General features: G+C 46.1%; 1 protein-coding gene across 5 annotated transcripts in view; it reads right to left on the bottom strand.

Annotated features, from left to right (window-relative positions):
- The window catches only part of MARCHF2 (membrane associated ring-CH-type finger 2), an 82546-nt gene extending 63217 nt beyond the window's left edge, over positions 1 to 19329 (bottom strand). Inside the window, exons 1-3 of one of the 5 annotated variants that reach the window (XM_030540399.1) lie at positions 19309 to 19323; positions 5958 to 6061; positions 3227 to 3456 (exon numbers count right to left, since the gene is read on the bottom strand). In XM_030540399.1, the coding sequence (XP_030396259.1) occupies positions 3227 to 3402 (176 nt within the window). In that variant the 5' untranslated portion in view covers positions 3403 to 3456; positions 5958 to 6061; positions 19309 to 19323. The other 4 variants (XM_030540397.1, XM_030540401.1, XM_030540398.1 and 1 more) reach the window with 4 other exon arrangements.
- Positions 19330 to 20522: the final 1193 nt, after the last annotated feature.

Raw genomic sequence — 20522 nt, 5'->3', positions numbered from 1 at the left:
GTATATTGTCCATGAAGTCCTCAATTCTAAAACCAAATAGGGTAAGCTGTGGCATTTGATTGATTGGGAGGGTTACAGGGCTGAGGGGCATTCCTGGGAGCCTGCTGAACACGTCCATGCCCCCGAATTTGTAAGAACATTCCACAAGAACCATCCCATTGCTGCCATAAGAATGGGGGTGATGTGATGTCCCAGATCTTGAACCCAGGCATGGGAGTCCCCAGACAACTGTCACATCCTGGCCTCCATCCAACGGCTACTGAAACTAGGTGGGTTGAGAAGCTACTAGGGCAATAGCCCCAGTCAGGGCACCACCCATGGGAGCTCTGATTCGAGGACTACCTGGCTCCACTGATTGATCCAATTACGCTATTTAAACAAGGAGGAGGAATAGGAAGTTTGTCCAAGCAACAAAGTGGTTTCCTGTTGTGGCTGCACTGGACCCTGCTTGTGCCTGCTTCCTGCACCCAACTCTGTTCCTGCTCTGCTCCTGCCTTACCCAACCTTCATTCCTGTTCCCACTGTGCTCCTGCTCCATGCTTGATTCTTCCCTCTCTTCCTGTTCCTGGCTCCTCCCTGCCTCACCTCCAATCCTCATTGACCAGTCCTCGCTCCAACTCCAGCTTGACCCTTGGCTCTGACACTCGGTTTCAATTCCTGATTCTGACTCTGGCTTGACCCATGGCTCTGGTACCTGGCAGTTGACTCTGATGCTGATCCTTGATTTCCTTCCCCACCCTGGATGCCTGCTCTGCCCATTAAGCTTATTTCTTCTCTATTAGGCCAGACTTCCTACATCCCGGCCCATAAAACCCAGATGGTCTGTTTGCAGAATTGAACTCCCATTGCAATCCCCAAGAAAAGAAATTCAAGTCTCACTTCCACCATTCTGCTCCAGGTTTGTTAGATAAAGCATTCTGTTTTGCCTTCATCAATGTCTGTGTCTAGCTCTTCCTTCCACATATTCACAGAGTCACCATTTTCCACACTTCATCAATTCTTTATTTGTAGTTTATGGATAGATTTGAAATTGAATAGAATAACTGACACTCAGGTAGGATTTGAAACTAAGATCTCTGACCAACTCACTAGCTGAGTTGAACGTGAGGCCAATGTTCTCTGCAAAGGGAAACTGTCCAGCTTATTGGAGCTTTTTTCAACCAAAAAAGTTTCAGCACATTTTGCTGCCATTTGCTTGTTGAATCAACAATCCTGGAGGTCTACTAAGACAAAATTTCGTTTTCAGAGGACAAAACTGGAAGTCACATGTGGAAAAAAGAATTGGCAAATGCTCTATGAAGATACTGCTTTAAATTTGACTAGCTTGGCTAGATTCAACTGACATACATCACCCTCTATGACTCCCAGGCACATCAGACTGACCCTCTGTTCTGCCTGCTCATTTTTGTGAGTAGCTGGGATATTTAAATATACAAGAATCCTACACTAGTTATATCTGAAGAAATCATGGTGTCCAGATATAAGTGCCCTGGTATTCCAGTATGCTGGGGAGAAAGGACATTGTACAGTCTGCATGTGCACTTTTTACATCACAAGCTTGTCGGAGCAAGGACTGTATTTTGTCTTATGTCTTTGGTGCTTAAATAATCATGACAGTAAGCCTAGTTCCTGGCTTTTTTGGTGGTGGATGTCTCACCTTCACTGCAGCCCCAGCTGATGCCAGTTGTAGCACACACGGCTTAGGCTTGATCAGCACTAGGTAGTCTGGTTAGGATGCAATGGACATTTGAGAGCCTAATTAATTGTATGTATTTGATTAGTATTAGGTTCCATTTTAGGGAATATTTCCCTGGACAGATCTGGCTAAACAGATATCTCCAATGTTAGTTTACCATGAAGCTCCTGGGCAAATGGGCTGGGATATGATGTAAGCAGAGTCAGGATGAGCTCTACCCTGACCTCTGGTGGTGAATTATGGGGAGTGTGGAAAGAAATTTCAGGTATTTGCATTGGCACACCCACCCCACCCAGCATAGCCCACGGCAGACTGGGATGGTTATTTTGACAGCTCTAGGATCCCCAATTTCTTTGTTATTGGAGCAGGAGGAATAAAGTGTTGTCACCCTGATTATGTGAATGAGGAACTATGAGACTGCTTTATGACAGATGTCTCACCATCAATTAGGTAGCACTTGCTAGACAAGGGATATGGGTGCCAAAACCCAATGAATTGAGAGAGAGGTTGGGGACTGGTGTGTGTACCTGATGGTATGGACCCCTTTGAGGGCCTGGAACACCAATTGCACATCCTCATCTCTCCACTGTTGAAGAGCAGTGCTAAATTTTGAATCCTTTAGGAGTCCAGCTAGAGGCTGCTGAGCTGAATTCACGTTGGGCAAATGGTGCATCAGCACTGGGGCTCCCCTGCTACAAGCTGAAATCACTAAAAGAACTAAGCTTAGATCACTGAGTACTGTGTAAATTAGTCGGGGAGCCTGAAGATCTATCGCTAAGCGGCTAGCAGAGCAGAGCAGTTTGCAGCACGTTGGAGCAGCCCACGGAACAGTGAGCAGAGTGGAGCAGTTTGTGGGGACGGTTGGAGCGGCTCGCGGGTCTGCTGGTGGAGTGGCACAGCTGGTGGAGTGGAGCCAGTCGTGGTGAAAGCTGTAGCAGAACTCCACGGAGAAACAGAGCAGTTTGCCCCCTGGCCACATAAGGTGCCCCTTAACACAGTGTATGCTCCCCCATTTCCACCCAGGCTGCAGCGGGGGGAACTCTGCAGATAAACTTTTGAACTCTGGGGTGGCACTGACCAGAGACAGAGACTTCTGGGTTGTTGGACTTTGGAGTGATTGGACTTAAGACCTTAAGGGGGAAAGGACATTGCCAAATGTACTTGGAGGTGGGTTTTTTTTTGCTTATGGTTTGTGTTATAATCCTGTTTGTGGTGTTTCTCCAATGTGATGCCGCATTGTTTCCCTCCTTTATTAAAAGGATTTTGCTACACTCGGACTCCGTGCTTGCGAGTGGGGAAGTATTGCCTCCTAGAGGCGCCTGGGGGGGTGGTGGTGGTGGTATGTAATTGTCCCAGGTCACTGGGCGGGGGCTCAAGCCGGTTTTGCATTGTGTTATTGAAACGGAACCCCTCGATATGGAACCCAGCCCTTGTTGCTGCCAACTCAGAGGGGCAGAAGGGTTACATAGTAATAGCTAAGAGCAAAAGGCTGATGCAGCCCAGCGCAAGCAGCGAGCAACGTTCCTTTACCTTTGTGCTCCCAGTGCTTTGATCACTGTTGAGAGCAGCCGGCCATCTTTTGCAGTCACTTGGGTGACATACTGTGGTCGCCCGATGTCGGAGTCCTCCACTGACTTAGACAAAGCAGCACTTCCTGGACAGTCACACAATGAGCCAGGTAGATGGCAGCAGTCACCTGTCGTCATGGCAACAAAGAGCACCTACTCCTTCAGAGACTGAATCTCAGAGTCATGATAGGCCTGGAACAAAACGAGACAAAGCCGATGAAGAGGTTTCTAAGCCATTTCACTCCTTGTTCAAGCTCCAGCTAGCTTCTCGCACAACCAGCCTCTCCCCCGTCTCCTGAGGCAAATAGCACTCATGCCATCAGACTCTCCTTCCCGTAGTGTGCTGTTTCTTACACTGCTCTACAAGTCTGTCACACAGAATCAGTTACCTGCAGTCAGTGGGCAAAGGGAGGAAGGGGGCCCTTACTCCAAGTCATTTAGGATCCTGCTCTGGCCTCAGCATCACTAACTGTGTTATTATTACCTCGCCCTCCTACATACATGGGAACTGGAACCCTAAACAAAGCCTTGCACACTTGTCCTTACTGGCCCAGGCACAAAACTAACTTGTCCACCCTTGTGATAAAGAAAAGCCATTAATGATATTTTATTAGCCTGTACTTGTCCTTGAGACGTAGAAGCAGAATTTTGTGAGGCTGCCTTAACATAAAATTGAGGTTCCAGATGAAGTGGCCTTTTCATCCATTTTGGGGAGGATGTTATGGATTTTGCTCCCCAGAGAGAGTTCACAGTACCCACAATTAGAATAGCCATCCTAGCTTGTGAAACTGATCACACCGAACGTGGAAATGATGGGACATTAACCAGGGAGCCTCATGGGGCCATTTTGGCCTTGTCTAGACTAGGATTTAAGGTGTGATGCTAGCATGTGTTAGCTAACATATTTGAAAAGTCTAATGTAGACAAGTATCAGAGGGGTAGCCGTGTTAGTCTGGATCTGTAAAAGCGGCAGAGTCCTGTGGCACCTTATAGACTCACAAACATATTGGAGCATGAGCTTTTGTGGGTGAATACCCACTTCGTCAGATGCAGCCCACGAAAGCTCATGTTCCAAAACTTCTGTTAGTCTGTAAGATGCCACAGGACTCTTTGCTGCTTTTACAGATCCAGACTAACACGGCTACCCTCTAATATGTGATATAATGTAGATAAGGCACACTAACATACATTATTGTCTAATTAAAGTCCCCCTCCTTCCATTCTACCCCAGACTTTAAGTGGACCACCCCCCCAGTGTGTGAGTGTGTAAACATTTCAGGGTCAAAACTCAAGGTAACACGCACATGCAAAAAATGTTACCCCTCTGGCTTCTTGGAGGGCACTCCTTCGCCCCTACAAAGGGGGAGCTGCCATTCTACCTCTCTTTTATCACTACTCCGTCGTCCTTCCTGTCCTCCTCTCCAGCCCATCCTGTCTTCTTTACTCTCATCCCCCTCTAGGCTCACTAACAGTGTCCTGCCTCCAGTCTACATTTACCTGCCCCCACATTTTCACTCCCTTTCCAAAACTGCACCTTTCACATTTTCCATCTGTCACCCCTACTCCCCTGCACCTCCTAAGCCTTATTCTGCTCCTTTTCAGTCTGCCTTCCACAAACCCCTGGATCTCCACAACCCTGCACTCCTTCAGTTTCCTCCATAGCTGTCAAGTTTTGTTCTGCTCCATGTGTGTCATTGTGTGCAAATCAAAAAATTAATTTCCATATGTGCAAATAAATTGCTTAAACAATAAGCTTTCGGTCAATAAATCCTGCCACGAACACTGGCAGGTTAGGACACAGAATAGCATAAAATGTGTCAGGCATGGCTGGTGTATATGAGAGATTGTTCAAAAGGGTGGGTGGTTGCTGGGACAAGTCAGTGTTTGGCAGCTGACTGACATATCCAGGAAGGGCTCTGGACCTATGGGAGATCCTGAAATAACCGATTACACTGAAGTGAAATTGTTTTGCTTTCAAATCTCTGCACTATGGAAGTCAGCCAGGACCATGAACCAGCACAGTTTTATAGTCACAGCTGGGCCTAAATCAGACTAAAACAGACAAAGAAAAATAGAGAGGCTGTTACCTGGTTACGTGCTTGGCTGAACATGCAGAGAAAGAATGAGAGCACGACTATTAAGGAGACTTATTCAGAAGATTAAAAATGGAAGAACTTGTTTGGATGAACTTTCCTTTTCAGGAATTTACACCACAGTGGAAAACCGTATCTTTCAGAATGGCTCTGTTGCCTTTGAACAGATCCAGGAGCAAATCCGCATCTCTACCTGACTCCCCTTTGGTAGGCAACAACAGTTAGCAAAGGGCTCCCTCAATTCACAGAAAGTCTTGTGTGTTCATCATATTCTGAGTAATTCATAAATAATTCATTTACTCGCTGTCCTCATAAACACACACACCTCTGGTTTACTGATCACTCCACAGGAACCTCATTTGAGCATTACTGGAAAATATCAGATACCAAAAGCCCTCAATAGGGAACTCATGAACAGTTTTCTAATGTTTCTGATTTGAATTGTTTAGCAAAACTATTTTTGGACAGCTATCTAGAGACCTTTCTCCACATCCTCACAGGAATCTTCCTGCACCACTGCCCAACCAATTCCCCCTGAATTCAACAGGAGCCCTTTCACAGACTTTAACGTGAACTGGATTTGGCTTTCACTCAACTCACCTCTACCTCTTGACAGACTGCATCTGGGACTAGAAGTACATATCTGTAACATTCTCTTGCTCGCTTTTTTTTTCTTTTAAAAGAGACACAGGATCTCCCAGAGTCTAAAGAAGCAAAAAGTAAATCCCATCATAGATAATATCATTTACATGATTATCAAACCAGCTGCTCTGCAAATAATAAAAATGCATTCTTTTAAGTTCTTAAAATCTATTTTACCTAAATGGGTAAAAGATATATGCTCTTCCTGGAAAGGTCAGTTAGAGTTGCTCAGCCAAAACATGTGTTTTTTTATTTTAAATCAGGAGAAAAATGCCCCTTTGTGCATTTGCACAAGACCCTGTACTCCCTCCTAACATCCTGAGGATATTTAACACTGCATTTCTTCCATGTTCTGCATCTTGCTGAAATACATGCAGCACAGAATTTTCCCCACTCCCCTGCCTCTATTCAGTGCTGCAGGGGAATCGACACACACTACAGTCTGTCAGGAAATGGGTGGCCGGTTACAAAATATTTGGGATTTTCCCAACATGGTTCATGGCAGGGTGTAGCCTGAAGTCACTGCTTTAATATGTATCTGACTAATGCCGTCCAAGAAACACAAAGGAAAAGCAGTTAGTATTTCGCAGTTACACTTAGTGGGGAAATAACTGAAGTCCAAAGAGAACATCTCCAGTACACTCCAATTCCAATTCCATACACAGGTGAACATGTTGCATGCAAAGCCAAGTTTATCCCTTTCCTGACTTCCTAAGAACCTCAACCTCCTCTACACACTCACTCTCCTCAAGAATTTTGACAGTTCATCATACCCAAACCCATTCCTATCATGGGAACACCAAGGAGCAAGAGCCAGCGGTGAGTGACAAGTCCTCTTTTCAAAAAAAACACACCCTCCTTTTCAGTCACCCATAGCTTTCTCTAACAGCCCTTAGCAGCTGGAATTTTCCATGCTCATTGTCTGCCCAGAGATTTTTTTTTTTAAGCTTACAAAATAAGATCTCCTCAGCTGTTCTGTGAGGGTGAATAAAGGTCTCCACAGTGTTACAGATGGGAGTTTCGTATACTCAACACTTGAACAGATCTGCAGCAAAACTGGCTTGGTTTGTAGAGCTCCCTCAGATTTTACAAAGGCTAAACCATGTGTGTTAGAAATTCAGCTCAGCAGTGCGAGTTATGCCGAGGATTTCGGAATTCTCACACATATACAGCGAGATTAGGTGGTTCTCAGATAAGTCCTTTTTGTTTATTAATTTTATTGCAAAGCTGTTTGAGGCAGGGACCGAGCTTCCCTTTGTACAGCACCCAGCACACTGTAAGAGCCACTGTGAACAGCCCACCAGTAATTCTTCTCCCCCTACCCCCACCCCATTTTACCTGGATGCAGTTCTTCTGTATTTTGGGAGTGGAGAGTGCTACCTTAGTGCATCGATACTAGAAACAAACTCTACGTTCAGGCAATGTTACAGTGGTGATTAGTGGCCAAATCCTGCTTGCCTTACTCATTTGATCAGTCCCATTTGTGTGAATAAAGCAAGATTTGACACCTGAATACAATAAAGTAGGGAAATGTTTAAGTTCCAGTAACATTAACTCACCCAGCACACTGTAAGAGTCACTGTGAACAAACCACAAGTAATTCTCCCCCTACTGCATGATGTCACTATAGAGCAGAGTCAAGTGCCTTAACTGTGCACTTCCCTACCTCAATATGCTTGGATAGCTTTGAAGTTAAACCATAACTGGATTTTCTGATGCTTGTGTTTTGGAATAATTACAACTAACCTGTGTTTGTTTTTTTTAACCTAAAATACTGGTAATTTCATAAAATCTCTGCTCTCAACCTTAAACTCCATCTTAACACGGTTTTATTCAAGAATACACTAGAAAGGGCTGCACTTTTTGCTGCAGTGTGACGGTACAGAAGATAAAATCAGACTCTGGTGAAAGTCAAATTCTAGAGATTCTTCCACAGACCCCTGTGCCTTTGGGTTTCTGAAGAGGGGAAGGCTGTTTTGAAATGGTCATCACCACCTCCCACCCTGTGCAACTGATGGAGCTGGGGTAGTTCCAGGCAGGTTCTCATAAAACCATGTTTTTTGCAGATTCCTATAGCAACCTGTTGCCATGTGCATTCTGGGGTGAGGAGATTTTGGTTCATTCCTCCCTCTTATTCCAGCATGTGCACGTGTGTATTTCCAGACAGTTCTATGGTCACAAAGCTTCAGAACTGGTTTAACCCAACTACAAACACTGGTCCCAAACTGCTGCAGAGAGAGTTTTATGGGCTGTGATTAATGATTCAGGGGCATAGCTTCAACAAGCTGTTCTCGTGCTTCAGCAACATGATTCATCTGGCTTAACCCACAGCATCATACTCTGAAAGCATTTGAAGAAATATCTGGCCGCAATCAACACACATTTTAATACGTCTTTTAAACTTCGTTACAAACATGTACTCAGTAACACACAAAGGAGGGATCCCCATCAGGAGATTACTACAGTGAAACAAAAATGGAAGTTGCAGGAAAATACACCTGGAATTTTCAGGTCTCCGGATACTGGTTAACTCAAACTCATAAGAATAGTACGGACCTGGAATGAGCATGCAATTGAGGAGAGCCCTTTCAGTATGAAGATAATAGTTCTATAGTGCTTTATGACATCAATCCAGCCAATCAAGCTCAGGACAATAACTCACATTTGTACAGCAGCTCTCAGCCTGAAGGATCTCAAAGCATTTTACAAGTTCTGCAGAGCACATGCATGGGGTAATCACTCACCAGGCCACTTCTGGATTTTCTGGCTTGTGTTTATTTAATGCAACACCAAAGGTTGAGAATCTAAATGCACGAGAGTCAGAACCTTTACGGAGTTAAGATTCCCATCATTAACTCACCTCTTTAGGCACTGCCTCATAGCAGTAAGTCACAGAAGGATAGAGCTGACCCAAAGATCACTGAAGCCAAGGGAACAAGTCTCCCACTGACTCAGTACACTTTTTATCAAGCCTTAGCTAAGGAAGAGGCTGTGCCAGCACACCTTGCAGGCTAGAAAGGCAATGCCCACAGACTTAATGCCATAAGCTACTATATTTTTTCAGCAGGACTATTTGCCTCACTCATGGAGTGAAATTTCAAATATTCATAACAAATTACTCCAAAATCAGCTACATGACCTTCTGAAGAGATAGCAAGCACTTTAGGGCAGGAACTGTCACTTTCTACGTGTTTGTATATTGCCCAGCAATCTGGCCTGGCTGGCTTCTAAGAGCTGCCACAGTGTTAGTGTTAAATAGTAATAAAATTAAGCCTGCCTATCTTGCAGCGGGGACAGATGACTACAACTTGTAGTTCCTAGACAGGCCACTTTAGAGAGATGTTCCAGAGAATGTTTGAAGACTTGGTTTATTTATACTGTGGTCAGGCTTTAAATGAGCTTGTTTTCCAAACACAGAGGAAGACAGTCTTCCATAGAGAGTACAGTCTTAAAAAGATTAGAAAAACTAACTTGTCAAGCTCAAGGCTTGGCAGGATTTGATTTGTATTGTATTTCAGTTTTTATGGGCAATATTGATCATTTATAATCAATACATTTTGTTACCAAACAATTTGAATCTTATATTTAGATATATTTTCCAAATTAGACTGAAGTAAAGTATTTCATTTACTTGATTTCAATTGTCTTTGTTTCTGGAAACTAGCAGCTGCCTGCAGGTTGCAGTGTATTTTACCACTGCACTGTCACAGAGCTTGTAGTGCATATTTACACAAAGCGCTCTCTTTTGCTCTTCAGTTTGGAGCCTACTGTGTATTCACACAGTGTATGCTTATTCCATAGAGCGAAGAGATTTTCTTGAAATGACCTTATATTGATATTGGTGGATACAGCACAACCTTATCCCTGGATCAGTTTTTTGGGGTACAGTCCAAATTGATAAATACTTACATTTACTAATTAAAACTGCACCAAATGGAAACTGTCTCACCACAAGAACTACGCTGTCATTACTATGGTTCCATAATAATTTCAAAACAGTTACAAGAAGAACAGGAGTAATTGTGGCACCTTAGAGACTAACAAATTTATTTCAGCATGAGCTTTCATAGCTCACAAAAGCTTATGCTGAAATAAATTTGTTAGTCTCTAAGGTGCCACAAGTACTCCTGTTCTTTTTACGGATACAGACTAACACGGCTGCTACTCTGAAAACAGCTACAGTTAACTAATTATTGTAAGTGAATCAGACCTATGGTCTTCTCTTTGCATAACACTATTTAGACGCTGATAGGCCTTCATCGTCATAAAACATGAGCAGGTATTGTTCAGTTGTCTAATCACGTTCACACACCTGTAGTTAATATTTTTACATTTTCCCAACATAGTAACACATATGCAACAGAATGTTAGGCTCCATTAGGAAAGGGACAGATAAGACAGAAAATATCATAATCATAGGTGCGGACTTCTCTTCTTTCCCATCGATGCTTGACCCCCCTCTGCCTCCGCCCCTGCTCCACTCCTTTCATAAGGCTCTAGCCCAACCCTGGCCCTGCCCTGCCCCCATTCCAACCCCTTCCCCAAAGTCCCCGCTCAAACTCCGCCTCCTCTCTGCCCGTATCCCAACTCTTTCCCCCAGATCCCTGCCCCAGCCCTGCCTCTTCTCTGCCTCCTCCCTGAGAGCACCACGTTCCTGCTCCTTCCCTCCCTCCTGGAGAGTGCTAACATTGCCAAACAGAGGCTAGGCGGGAAGTGCTGGGAGGTAGGCAGAGGAGTTCAGTGTTAAGAGTTCAGTGTCAGAGTTAATATTAAAGTTGTCCATACAAACCTTACCTCAGTTCCACTTTGTGCATGTATCATGATACAAACTGCACAATCACATATTAGTTCTCGGATTCAATATTTCCTATATTTTCTTTAAATACACTCGTATAGCATCTTGTACTACCCATCTATGCCAAATTCACTGAAGGTAATTTAAAATAATGAGTACACAGAAAAAAATAAGTCACGCTACTTCTGCTGTATAAGAAGCAGCAAACAGTATTAAGTGTTAGCATACACAGGAAATTGCCATTAACTTACAATATTAACACTTTTCATAAGCCACGTACCAATTATCTTTCACTAACACATCAGTCTTTACACAACTACTATTTAATATAGTAACCAAAGGAAACCATTTTATGTCAGAACTATTTTGGAAAGAATTTAGTTTTCAATTTATTTACATCTGTCCTCTTAAGAATATGCCAATGACTTTTAAATCAGTATTAAGTTGACCATATTGTACAGTACAAGGTCTCTTTGCACCAGCATTCTGCTCTGGGGGTATGTGGCTGTTCCTGTATACCTGCCCAGTCACAAGAGGCTCAGGGGGAGGGCTGAGCCCCAGATAGTCCACCCCTTCCAGGGGTTGTCAATAAACACAAACCAATTGCCCCTCAGATGTGGTAAAGTTCTCCAAACTAGGCTCACTGGCTAGTGTAAAGGCATCACAAGTGGATCCACAACAGGTCCTCCCTCCTGGGAGGGGTCACCAGGCAGTGATCAGCTGAGCAGTTTTTATCTTTAGTTAGCCCTTGCTCCAGGAGCTGAAGATTGGAGACCTACTCTTCTCACAAGTGCCACTGACTGGGCTGGGCTTCTCACTTTTAAGCTCTTCCTTCTAATTCTGACATCTTTCACCCTTAGACATGGACAGTGCATGACCCCCTGCTTTGGGGAGGCTAGCCATGTGGCCCCGTCCCTTCTGCCCAAGCCCGATCCTCCCAAAGCCTGCCAGAGCCCCGAGCCCACAGCTGAAGAAGCCCCCTCTGAACAGCCCTGGTCTGCTTGCTTGGCCCAGTGCCAGGCTGCTTGCTGGCCCCAAGCCTACTAGTATCTGGCTGGAGCTGAGCTGGCACCAGTTTTGGGGAGAGGGCAGAGCCAGGGCTTGGCTTGGGAGAAGCTTAGCCTCCCCTGGTCTATTATACCCGATGCATTAGTTTATTAACTCTGTGTTGCCCAGTGGGAGGGGTTGTACACCCCACCACACCTAGCAATCAGATCACTTATTGGGACTGACCAGGTGGTCACCTGACAAAGGGCCTGGAAGGTTAAAAAGGGCAGGACGCTCCTTTAGCTTTAGCTAGTGAAAACGGCTGAAGAGAAGAGCTGCATGTAGGGCCCAAAGCGGAAGGCTGCTCCCCTGAATAAAGAGGACCTCCAAGGACTCCCAAGGGAAGGGTGAGCTAGCCAGGGGCACTGCATTTAGGATGTTTGAGGTTTTCTAGATTATCTGTACTCTCTTATGCTTTATTTGTTAATTAAAGAGCAATGGTGTTAGACACTTTTATACAGAATTTTGTGCATGTTAAGTGTTACACCTACCACCAGCCCCCCTGAAGAGGAGAGAGACAGAAGGCTCACACCTTTGGGTGGTGTTCTCCTGTAGCTTAAACACAGCCTCTCCCAGAAGTCTGAGGCATCAGCACTGGTTCCAGGGACTGGACCGAGGAACCGCATGGTCTAAGCTATCCGAATGGGAGCACTAGACAAGGGATCTGCATCCGAGGCGTATGCCCCGAGACCCAAGACAGGGACAATGCCTGGGCTCTGTTCAGACTCCAGATGCTAAAAAACACACGGGTATTCAATGGTAGATCCCTTCACAGCAATTTGGAGGGCTGCCAGCAAGGGGAACCCGATTTGATCTGTGGTATCTTTTCTACAAACTTAGATACACATGTATGATAGTATAAAGATAGAACATGAGATCATGCAACTGAAGATTGTTACAATGTACATGCACAACAGAAGGCTACAGTTTCATGTTCAACCTTAACATTAGCACTTCCTGAACTGTGCAACACTAGTGTTCATTAACAGGTTTGTTTTGCATTTAATTAATCTGAGGATGCTCTCATGAACTGGGTAACAGCCAACCTCATTCTCTGCGCTTGTTCAGCCAAGGATCATACTGATTCTTTACAAAAAAGGAAAGCCCTTTAAGTATACTTTTTTTAAAAAAAAAGCTTAGCCACACAGTTGCCCAAGCATGTACATGCATGCTGTGACATCCGGATTAGGATACACATACATGGCATGTGCCCTAAAGATGGCTTAACCGTCTCCTGCACCTACAGGAATCAGAGACTCCTTTCATCATTTGTTCCTTCTGTGGCTCCCTTTGACAGCCACGACCCCATCTCTCCTGTGATATTCCAGTTCAGTCCACTGTGTCCAGTGGACACAAGATCACAGGAGTCTGGGGAAGAAGAATCCATCACCTCTCTACTATGGTATCTATACTGTAGAGTCTGCAAGTCACATGTGTCTGAATAAATAAAATTCGGGTAAAGTGGTTTTCTGCTCTGGTAGTCATTAGAAAGTCCATAACCCATAAGTGTATAATAAGAGTTGTTGGAGAGCTGTTCAGACTAACAGGCCTCAAAAAACAGCTGCAATCCTCTTATCTCGCAGTCTCCCCACCCAATAACCAATGTGTTCATATGACACCATGAGCTGTCCTGTGAGGAAGAGGTGCCTCTGATGTCACAAACCCATCATCCAGCTGTAAGTTTGTCATTGGAGCAATGGACACAGAAAAGGAGAAGGAGCAGAGGACAGCGGTGATGGAAAGCAATACTAAACAAGTTCTCTTGGGATGGAGTACCTGCTAGTCTTACAACATGGATTTACAGATTCCAAGTGTATGAACAATCAGATGTATAAAGGGAAGACAACTATTCATGATTGTATTGGTTCTGAGCTAGAGCTGTTATGAACTTGTGATGACAGAAAAAGCCCTTTGCAGGAACTTGTAATAGGATTGTCGGTGGGCTGGGAGGTCTAGTGGTTAGCATCCAGTCAGTTGTGGAGCAGTGGTAGGGGAGCCCAGGCCCACCCGCTCCACTGGACTCCAAACCAGGGCCTCAGGAGGGTCAGCAGCATTCAACCTCCAGGAACACCCTCTAAGCTACCCTCCCTGAGTCTCTCCGCTTCTGGTCGCAAATAGGAAATAGAAAAATGAAGAGGAAACCAGTCAGTCAGTCCCAGCATATAGACCAGGTACTTCAAGGAGGCATCTCCAACCCTTTTTGGCAAGGACCTTCCGAGTAGGTCTGTACTCCTCCCCAGCCTCCAGAACTTTCTGAGGTGGCTTTTCAACCCTGTCTGCAGCTGGAGTGTGCTCTGCACAGTTGGAGGGGCAAGGCTAGTGGGGCCCAGTACCATCCTTTATCCCCTCTGTCCCAGTATGGGATTTGTATACCCCATCACAGGCCTGAAGGACTGACTCCAAACAGATCCCTTGATGGAGTTGGGGGATAATCTCTGGTAAACTTATTAACATTGGTGTAGGTTCTTTTATTGTTTTTAATAGGTTTTCACTGCAATGCTTTCATCTTAAGAATAAATGTGCTTGCTTACAAAGAACTGTGTGGTAACTTGTGATGCTGGCAGCTAAAGCCGATCATAACCTTCAGACAGAAAGCAAGGCATAGATGCTGGTCTGTTTAAGCAGTCTGGCTTGCTGGGGAAATTACAATCTAGGCAGAGAACTGTGCAGACTGGAAATACCTTAGCCAGGAAAGAGAGAGAGAGAGGGAGAGAGAGAGATGTGTCTGCCCGAGAGGTGATGGCTGAGAAGCTGGGAGCCCTCAAGGGACCACAAGAGGGGGAACATAGGTGCAATTGTACTCAGACTTTAAGGTCAGAAGGGACCATCATGATCATCTAGTCCAGTGGTCCCCAACCTTTTCGTCTGGTGGGCGCCAGATAAAGGACCACTGCGGCGGTGGAGCACCCGCCGAAATGCTGCCGAATTTCAGCGGTGCCTCTCGATGACACCGCTTGCCGTTGACAAGTGACATCATCAAGAGGCGTCCCTGCCGAAATTCAGGGGTGACGCCTCTCGATGACATCACTTGTTGGCGACAAACGTCGCCATCGAGAGGTGTCTCACTGAAATGCCGCTGAAATTCGGTGACATTTCGGTGGGTGCTCTCCCAGGGTCCAGGATGCAGGCGCATTAAGATGCCATGGCACCCGCGGGCACCGCGTTGGGGACTACTGATCTAGTCTGACCTCCTGCACATTGCAAAGCACAGAATCTCACCTGCCCACTCCTGTAATAGACCTAAAACCTCTGTTTGAGTTACTGAAGTCCTCAAATCATGGTTTAAAGACTTCAAGCTACAGAAAAATCTGCCATTTACACTAGTCTAAACCTGCAAGTGACCGTGTCCCATGTTGCAGAGGAAGGCGAAACTGAGCCATGACAGGTAGTTCTACAAACAAGCATGTGTGTTTCTGTACTTTCGTAAGCTTGACCAATTAGTCAACAGCAACACAGTCTGACACATGAGATTCAGTAGGAGTCCACAAAGACAGGAGACAACAGCATACAAAACCAATTATAAGAAAAATCCTTTCAAATACAAACATAATATTTATGTCTGCATAAATTAAAGAACGAAGAATGAGTTTCCAAGTTCCTTCTTTGTTCAAAAAATGAGTATGATGCAGTGACACCAGACTGAAAGAGAAGAGGAGGATGTTATACTATCTTCCAAAACCTTTGTTACATATAGTATCAACATTAAATCATTAAGAGCCCACTTGTGTAATGTGTTGAGGGTGCTCATCTCTTTCCAGGAGGCTTTCAACTCCCACTGACTTCAATGGGAATTGAAGATTGTCAACATTTTTTAAGCATATCTAGGGCCTACTCCTTAAAATATAGTGTAGGATACAAAATGTTTGATTCTTGTTTTCAAAAGCTAATTAACCTCATGTTAAACATGGTGTGCATGATGGCCCAGATTTTAAGAGTTCACACACTGCTGAAGAAGTGGAACATAAGGCTTCCTAGGAGGGGCTAGAAATTGTTAGAGTTATGTTAATTCTGGAAAAGCTACATTTTCAACATGTAATATGTAATCTCCATTTCCCTACAAGAGGCTAAAAGCATTAGGTCATAAGCGCCTCTCTCTGTAGGATGTTTACATGAAAGATTTGGGGGGTGGGAGGGAAAAAGTCCACTTGATTCATTGTTAAAGCTTAAGGAAGTGATATTGAGGTTGCCTGACTACATAGTTGTACTAACAACTAGTAGATTATCGTCAGTCACAATACTTTGCACTTGTATCACTTTTCTGAAGACGACAAACATTAAGTCTCTGAACAGCCCAAGTGGTAGATGACCCTTTTTTGCAGATGAGAAGACAGAGCCACAGAGGGCTAAGTCGGTGACAGAACCCCAGGATTTCCAACTCTCTGTTCAGATTGCTAGACTACACACCTCTGCGGGCTCAACTGTCTTTTCTAGCAGATAAGTCTTCTAGCATGTGATCTACAACACAAGAGGTCCCAATGTTTATTTTCAATAAAATCCTCATTACAACAAGCACAGAATTATAGAAGAGTAGGCCTGGAAGGGACTTCAACAGATCATCTAGCCCAATCCCCTACACTCAAGGGAGGACTAAGTAATAACTAGACCATTCCTGACAGGAATTTGTTTAATCTGATCTTAAAAGCCTCCCATGATGGAGATTCCACCACCTCCCTCGACCATTTGTTCCAGTGCTTAACTCCCCTAATAGTTGGGAAGTTTTTCCTACCATCCAACCTAAACCTCCCTTGCTGCAATTTAAGACCACTGCTTCCTGTCCTATCCTCAGAGGTTAAGGGGAAAAAAATTTCACCCTCCTTCCAGTAACAACCTTTTATATACTTGAAAACTGTTATGTCTCCCCTAATATTAAATTGTCCTCCAGAATCGCAGATTTTATTTTAGAAAAGTGGTGGGCTACACAGAAAAGTTACATTGGCTTACCTAGGTCTCTCTGGGAGTGAAAATTCCACACCCATGAGCAACGTAAGTTAAAGTTGGCCAGTCTTCTTCCAAGCTCTGCCCATTCGAGATGCCAAAATAAGACATTACTCAGTATAAAGTGAGCAAATACTAAAGTATGACTGTGCTGCTCTCTGAGCTCCCCTGGACTCCTTAAACTGGATTCTCCTTTGGCCAGGCTTCAATACGCCCATGTGCTTTGCTGGCCCCTTGGATTTAGTTCCTTCTTGAACAGGGGTACAAAAGTGGGATGGTATCTCCTAAATGCCACCCCCTTGTGGCACGAGGGCTAGTTCTAAACTGGAAACTTGCTGTCCACAAGGTGCTTTTGTCAGTCAGGGGTGTGTTTTTTCACACCCTGACCAACAAAAGTTTTGCCAACAAAAGTGCTAGTGTAGACAAAGTCTTGACTACATCGCTCAGGGTGTTGGATTTTTAAAATCTGAGATTTGGGAGGACAAGATAAGAGGATCAGACCCGAATATAGAGCAATATTCATCCTGACAATTCTGAATTAACTCAGTACCACTATACATATACATGCCTTAGGTTACTCTGAAACACATCTGGACACTATTTCTGAAACAGATCCTTGCCTCTTCTAAGTAGGAAAAATCAGAGAACAACAATGGAGCCATATAATGGAAATTACAACTCCTTTAGAGAAGGCAACCTACCAGGCCCCTGGAGAATGCAACAGTCCACCAAGTCTTAAGAAGCCAATCCTGTCTCCACACTTCCCTGTCTCCAACCTTCCCCATGGACTCTCCACAATCAGGTTTCAATCCATGATGTGACAAAGACAAGCCCTAAAAGCTGGTCAACAACCTCTTTATGGCAACTGAAAGAACAAAGCTCAACACTGATACTATTCAGTCTCTGCAGTGTTCAAGCCAGTCAATTACAGATGCTGCTGACCTTACAAGACCTATCCTGAGTGGATGGTGCAGCATTGTCACCGATGCAATAATTCCTCCTGAACTGGCCCGAGAGCATAGCTGCTCCCCATCCCCAAGAGCATTCACATGCACAGATCTGCAGAAATCAGTGCTGCTCCTGCCTCTTTCCCCTTCAATATGAGAACTCATGGATAAGTTGCAAGTAACATAGGCTCAACTGCCAACATACCGACACCACCCATCCTTGCATCTCCTCAGCAAACTGTACTGACTGGACACCACCAGGTATCACACTGCCTATGTGAAATCAACACCTGGACAAATGGAGGCTTGCTCACACTGATCCCAGACTACAGCTGAAGAGCAGAGTCCACTATGGAGAACTTGAGATGAATCTTACTGTATTTGGGGACAGAACCCCAGAGAAGTTTGCGAGAGCACTCAATTGAATTCTGACTATGCTGGAGCTCACAGAGTGCTAAGAAAACAAGGTCCTACCCCTCAACTGTCCTAGAATAAAAACAAACAAAAAAAACAGAAAGAGAACACAACACTGGATGACAGAGATCAAAAAGTCTAATCTAAATGTTAAGCTTGGAGAAACCTATGGCTTTTAGTTCCCTACCTCACAGGGATATTGGTAGGAGAAATACATTAAGGACTGTGAAATGCTTTGAGAGCTAATGAAAAAGGAAATTAAGAGCTACGCATTATTATATTACATATTTTAATCATGGAACTAAATATACCTAAGACATTTCACTATTTACTTTGTAGATGCTTGGAAGAGGAGAGGTGTGAAAGCTTATCCAGCCTGGCAAAGGCGGGCACATTAAAATTAGACCAAGTACCGTTGTCAGCATTAAAGACAAAAGCCCAGAACCTGAAATGGATGGGGGAACAACTACAGCTGGAAAGCAACCGTTAAACACTCTCAGAAGCAGACAGGAATCCCAAATTTCACTGGGCGACTGGACAGACTGACAGCCTAGCAACCTCAGGGCAATGCTGACACAACCAGCTCCTGTCCCTCGCCCCAGAGAACCTGCCTCAGCCTAGGGGGGTTCAGGGCAAGAAGCATCTAGCTTAGACACTAAATGACTTGACATTGTCCCTCCCAGCGACCCTGGGCCAGCGCAGCACCTCGGGCAGTGCGGGGAATGGGAGCAGCTTCTCCAGCACCAGTCTGGGGCTCCCGAGCCCCCAGAGCAGCCCTCCTCCAGCCAGCCCTTGCCCCCAGTATTCCCCAGGCACGCAGGGAAGATGGTCCCGGGCAGAGGCAAGCCCCCACCCTACGAGGGCAGATGTTGGCTCCCTATGCCCCCAACCCCCAGATCCCTCTCAATTCCACCCCGCTTCCCCTGGCCCCCAGGCTGCCCTCAGCTCCTTCCCCGGCTCCCCAGCAGCGCCGGGTCCGCCCAGCTCCAGTCACCCCTCCCCGGGGTCGCCTCGGCTCCCTCCGCCCACCGCAGCCACGCGCAGGCAGCCCGCAGGGTGCCCCTCACCGTCCCAGTAGCACCCCGGGCCTAGCGCACGACGCCCGCCAGGCACAACCTGCCGGTCCCGGTGCCCCGCGCTGAGTCTCAGCGAGGCCCGGGCCGCCCCATACCCCGGCTCCAGCGGCCGCCGGGCGCCGCCTACTGCCTCCCTCCCGCTGTCACGGCGGACGGAAAAGCGCACGCGGATAGCCCCGCCCATACCCATATCAACCAATCAGCGCTAGGGATTACACAGACGGATAGATATATCGCCCAATCGTCTGCCAGAACCGACTCCAGACGTCATGGTATTACCTTGATGGACATAGCCACTAGCTACTGGCAGCCTGGGGAAGAGCGTAATGTGGCCGCGGACGCGCAGGATGCCGAGTGGCGGTGACAGGTCAACTGGAGAAGGCGGGGCCTAGAGCAGGGGCAGGGCTTGAACCTCTCCCTCTCCTCCTCCACCTAGCCCCGCCCCCACTGCTGGGGGAGGGGCTGCCTCAGGGGCCATTGTGAGGCGCGCGCCAGGAGCCAGGGCGAGGCCAGGGGGAGCTGGGCCCTTCTGTCAGTGGGGGTGGCTAGGCCCACGCCTGGGCTTTCGGGCTGCAGCCAGGCCGGGCTGGAGCCCCAGGCAAGCGGACCAGCTGTGGCTGAGCCGTCCCCTCCACCGCGGCCTCTGCCTCCGCCAGCCCCCAAACCCAGGGACGGTTTGGGGTCGCAGAACGTGCCCACCACAGAACATTGCTGTCTGGACAAGGGAACGGGCTGAATGTTTAACTCTGTGCCCGAGACCCTCCGGGGAGCCGGAGTCGGGGTGGTTCAGGGTGTCTGAGGGGATGGCTGAGAAGGGTTGGTGAAGGAGGTCCAGCTACTGCACTTTTTTGGCCATTAAGGTGCTATGAGGTTAACACTCGCTCCTTGTCTCAGTCTAAGCAAAGTTTTGAAGATTAGAGGTATAGGTGGGTGCATGTAGAGCGGGGCCAGGATATTAGCAGAACATCTCCCAAGGAGTTGCAGCCACTTCCTCTGAGGGAGCAGAGAACTGACTGAATGTTAGCAGAATCGTTTCAGTATTCTTCACTCGCTGATGTCGCAGAGAGGTATACATATGTGAGGCTCCGGGTTTGGTAAATGCCCTGGAAGACAGTCATTGAACTCCCACTCATGACCCTGATGGAAATGCCTGCTCTGTGTTCTGAAGGCTGAGTAGATGATCAATGTGATTGAAGGATGCATGAGTTCCATAGTCTCAGTGACTCTGTGCATAAGGACTGAGAGCTCTTGCTCCCTTTTGATGGTTTATGTAGTACATAGTTTCTTCGTTGTCCAGCGAGAGTGGCCC

The sequence above is a fragment of the Gopherus evgoodei genome, chromosome 22 (assembly GCF_007399415.2).
Source record: "Gopherus evgoodei ecotype Sinaloan lineage chromosome 22, rGopEvg1_v1.p, whole genome shotgun sequence".
NCBI classification, from domain to species: domain Eukaryota; kingdom Metazoa; phylum Chordata; order Testudines; family Testudinidae; genus Gopherus; species Gopherus evgoodei.
This window is presented reverse-complemented; position numbering and strand designations above follow the sequence as displayed.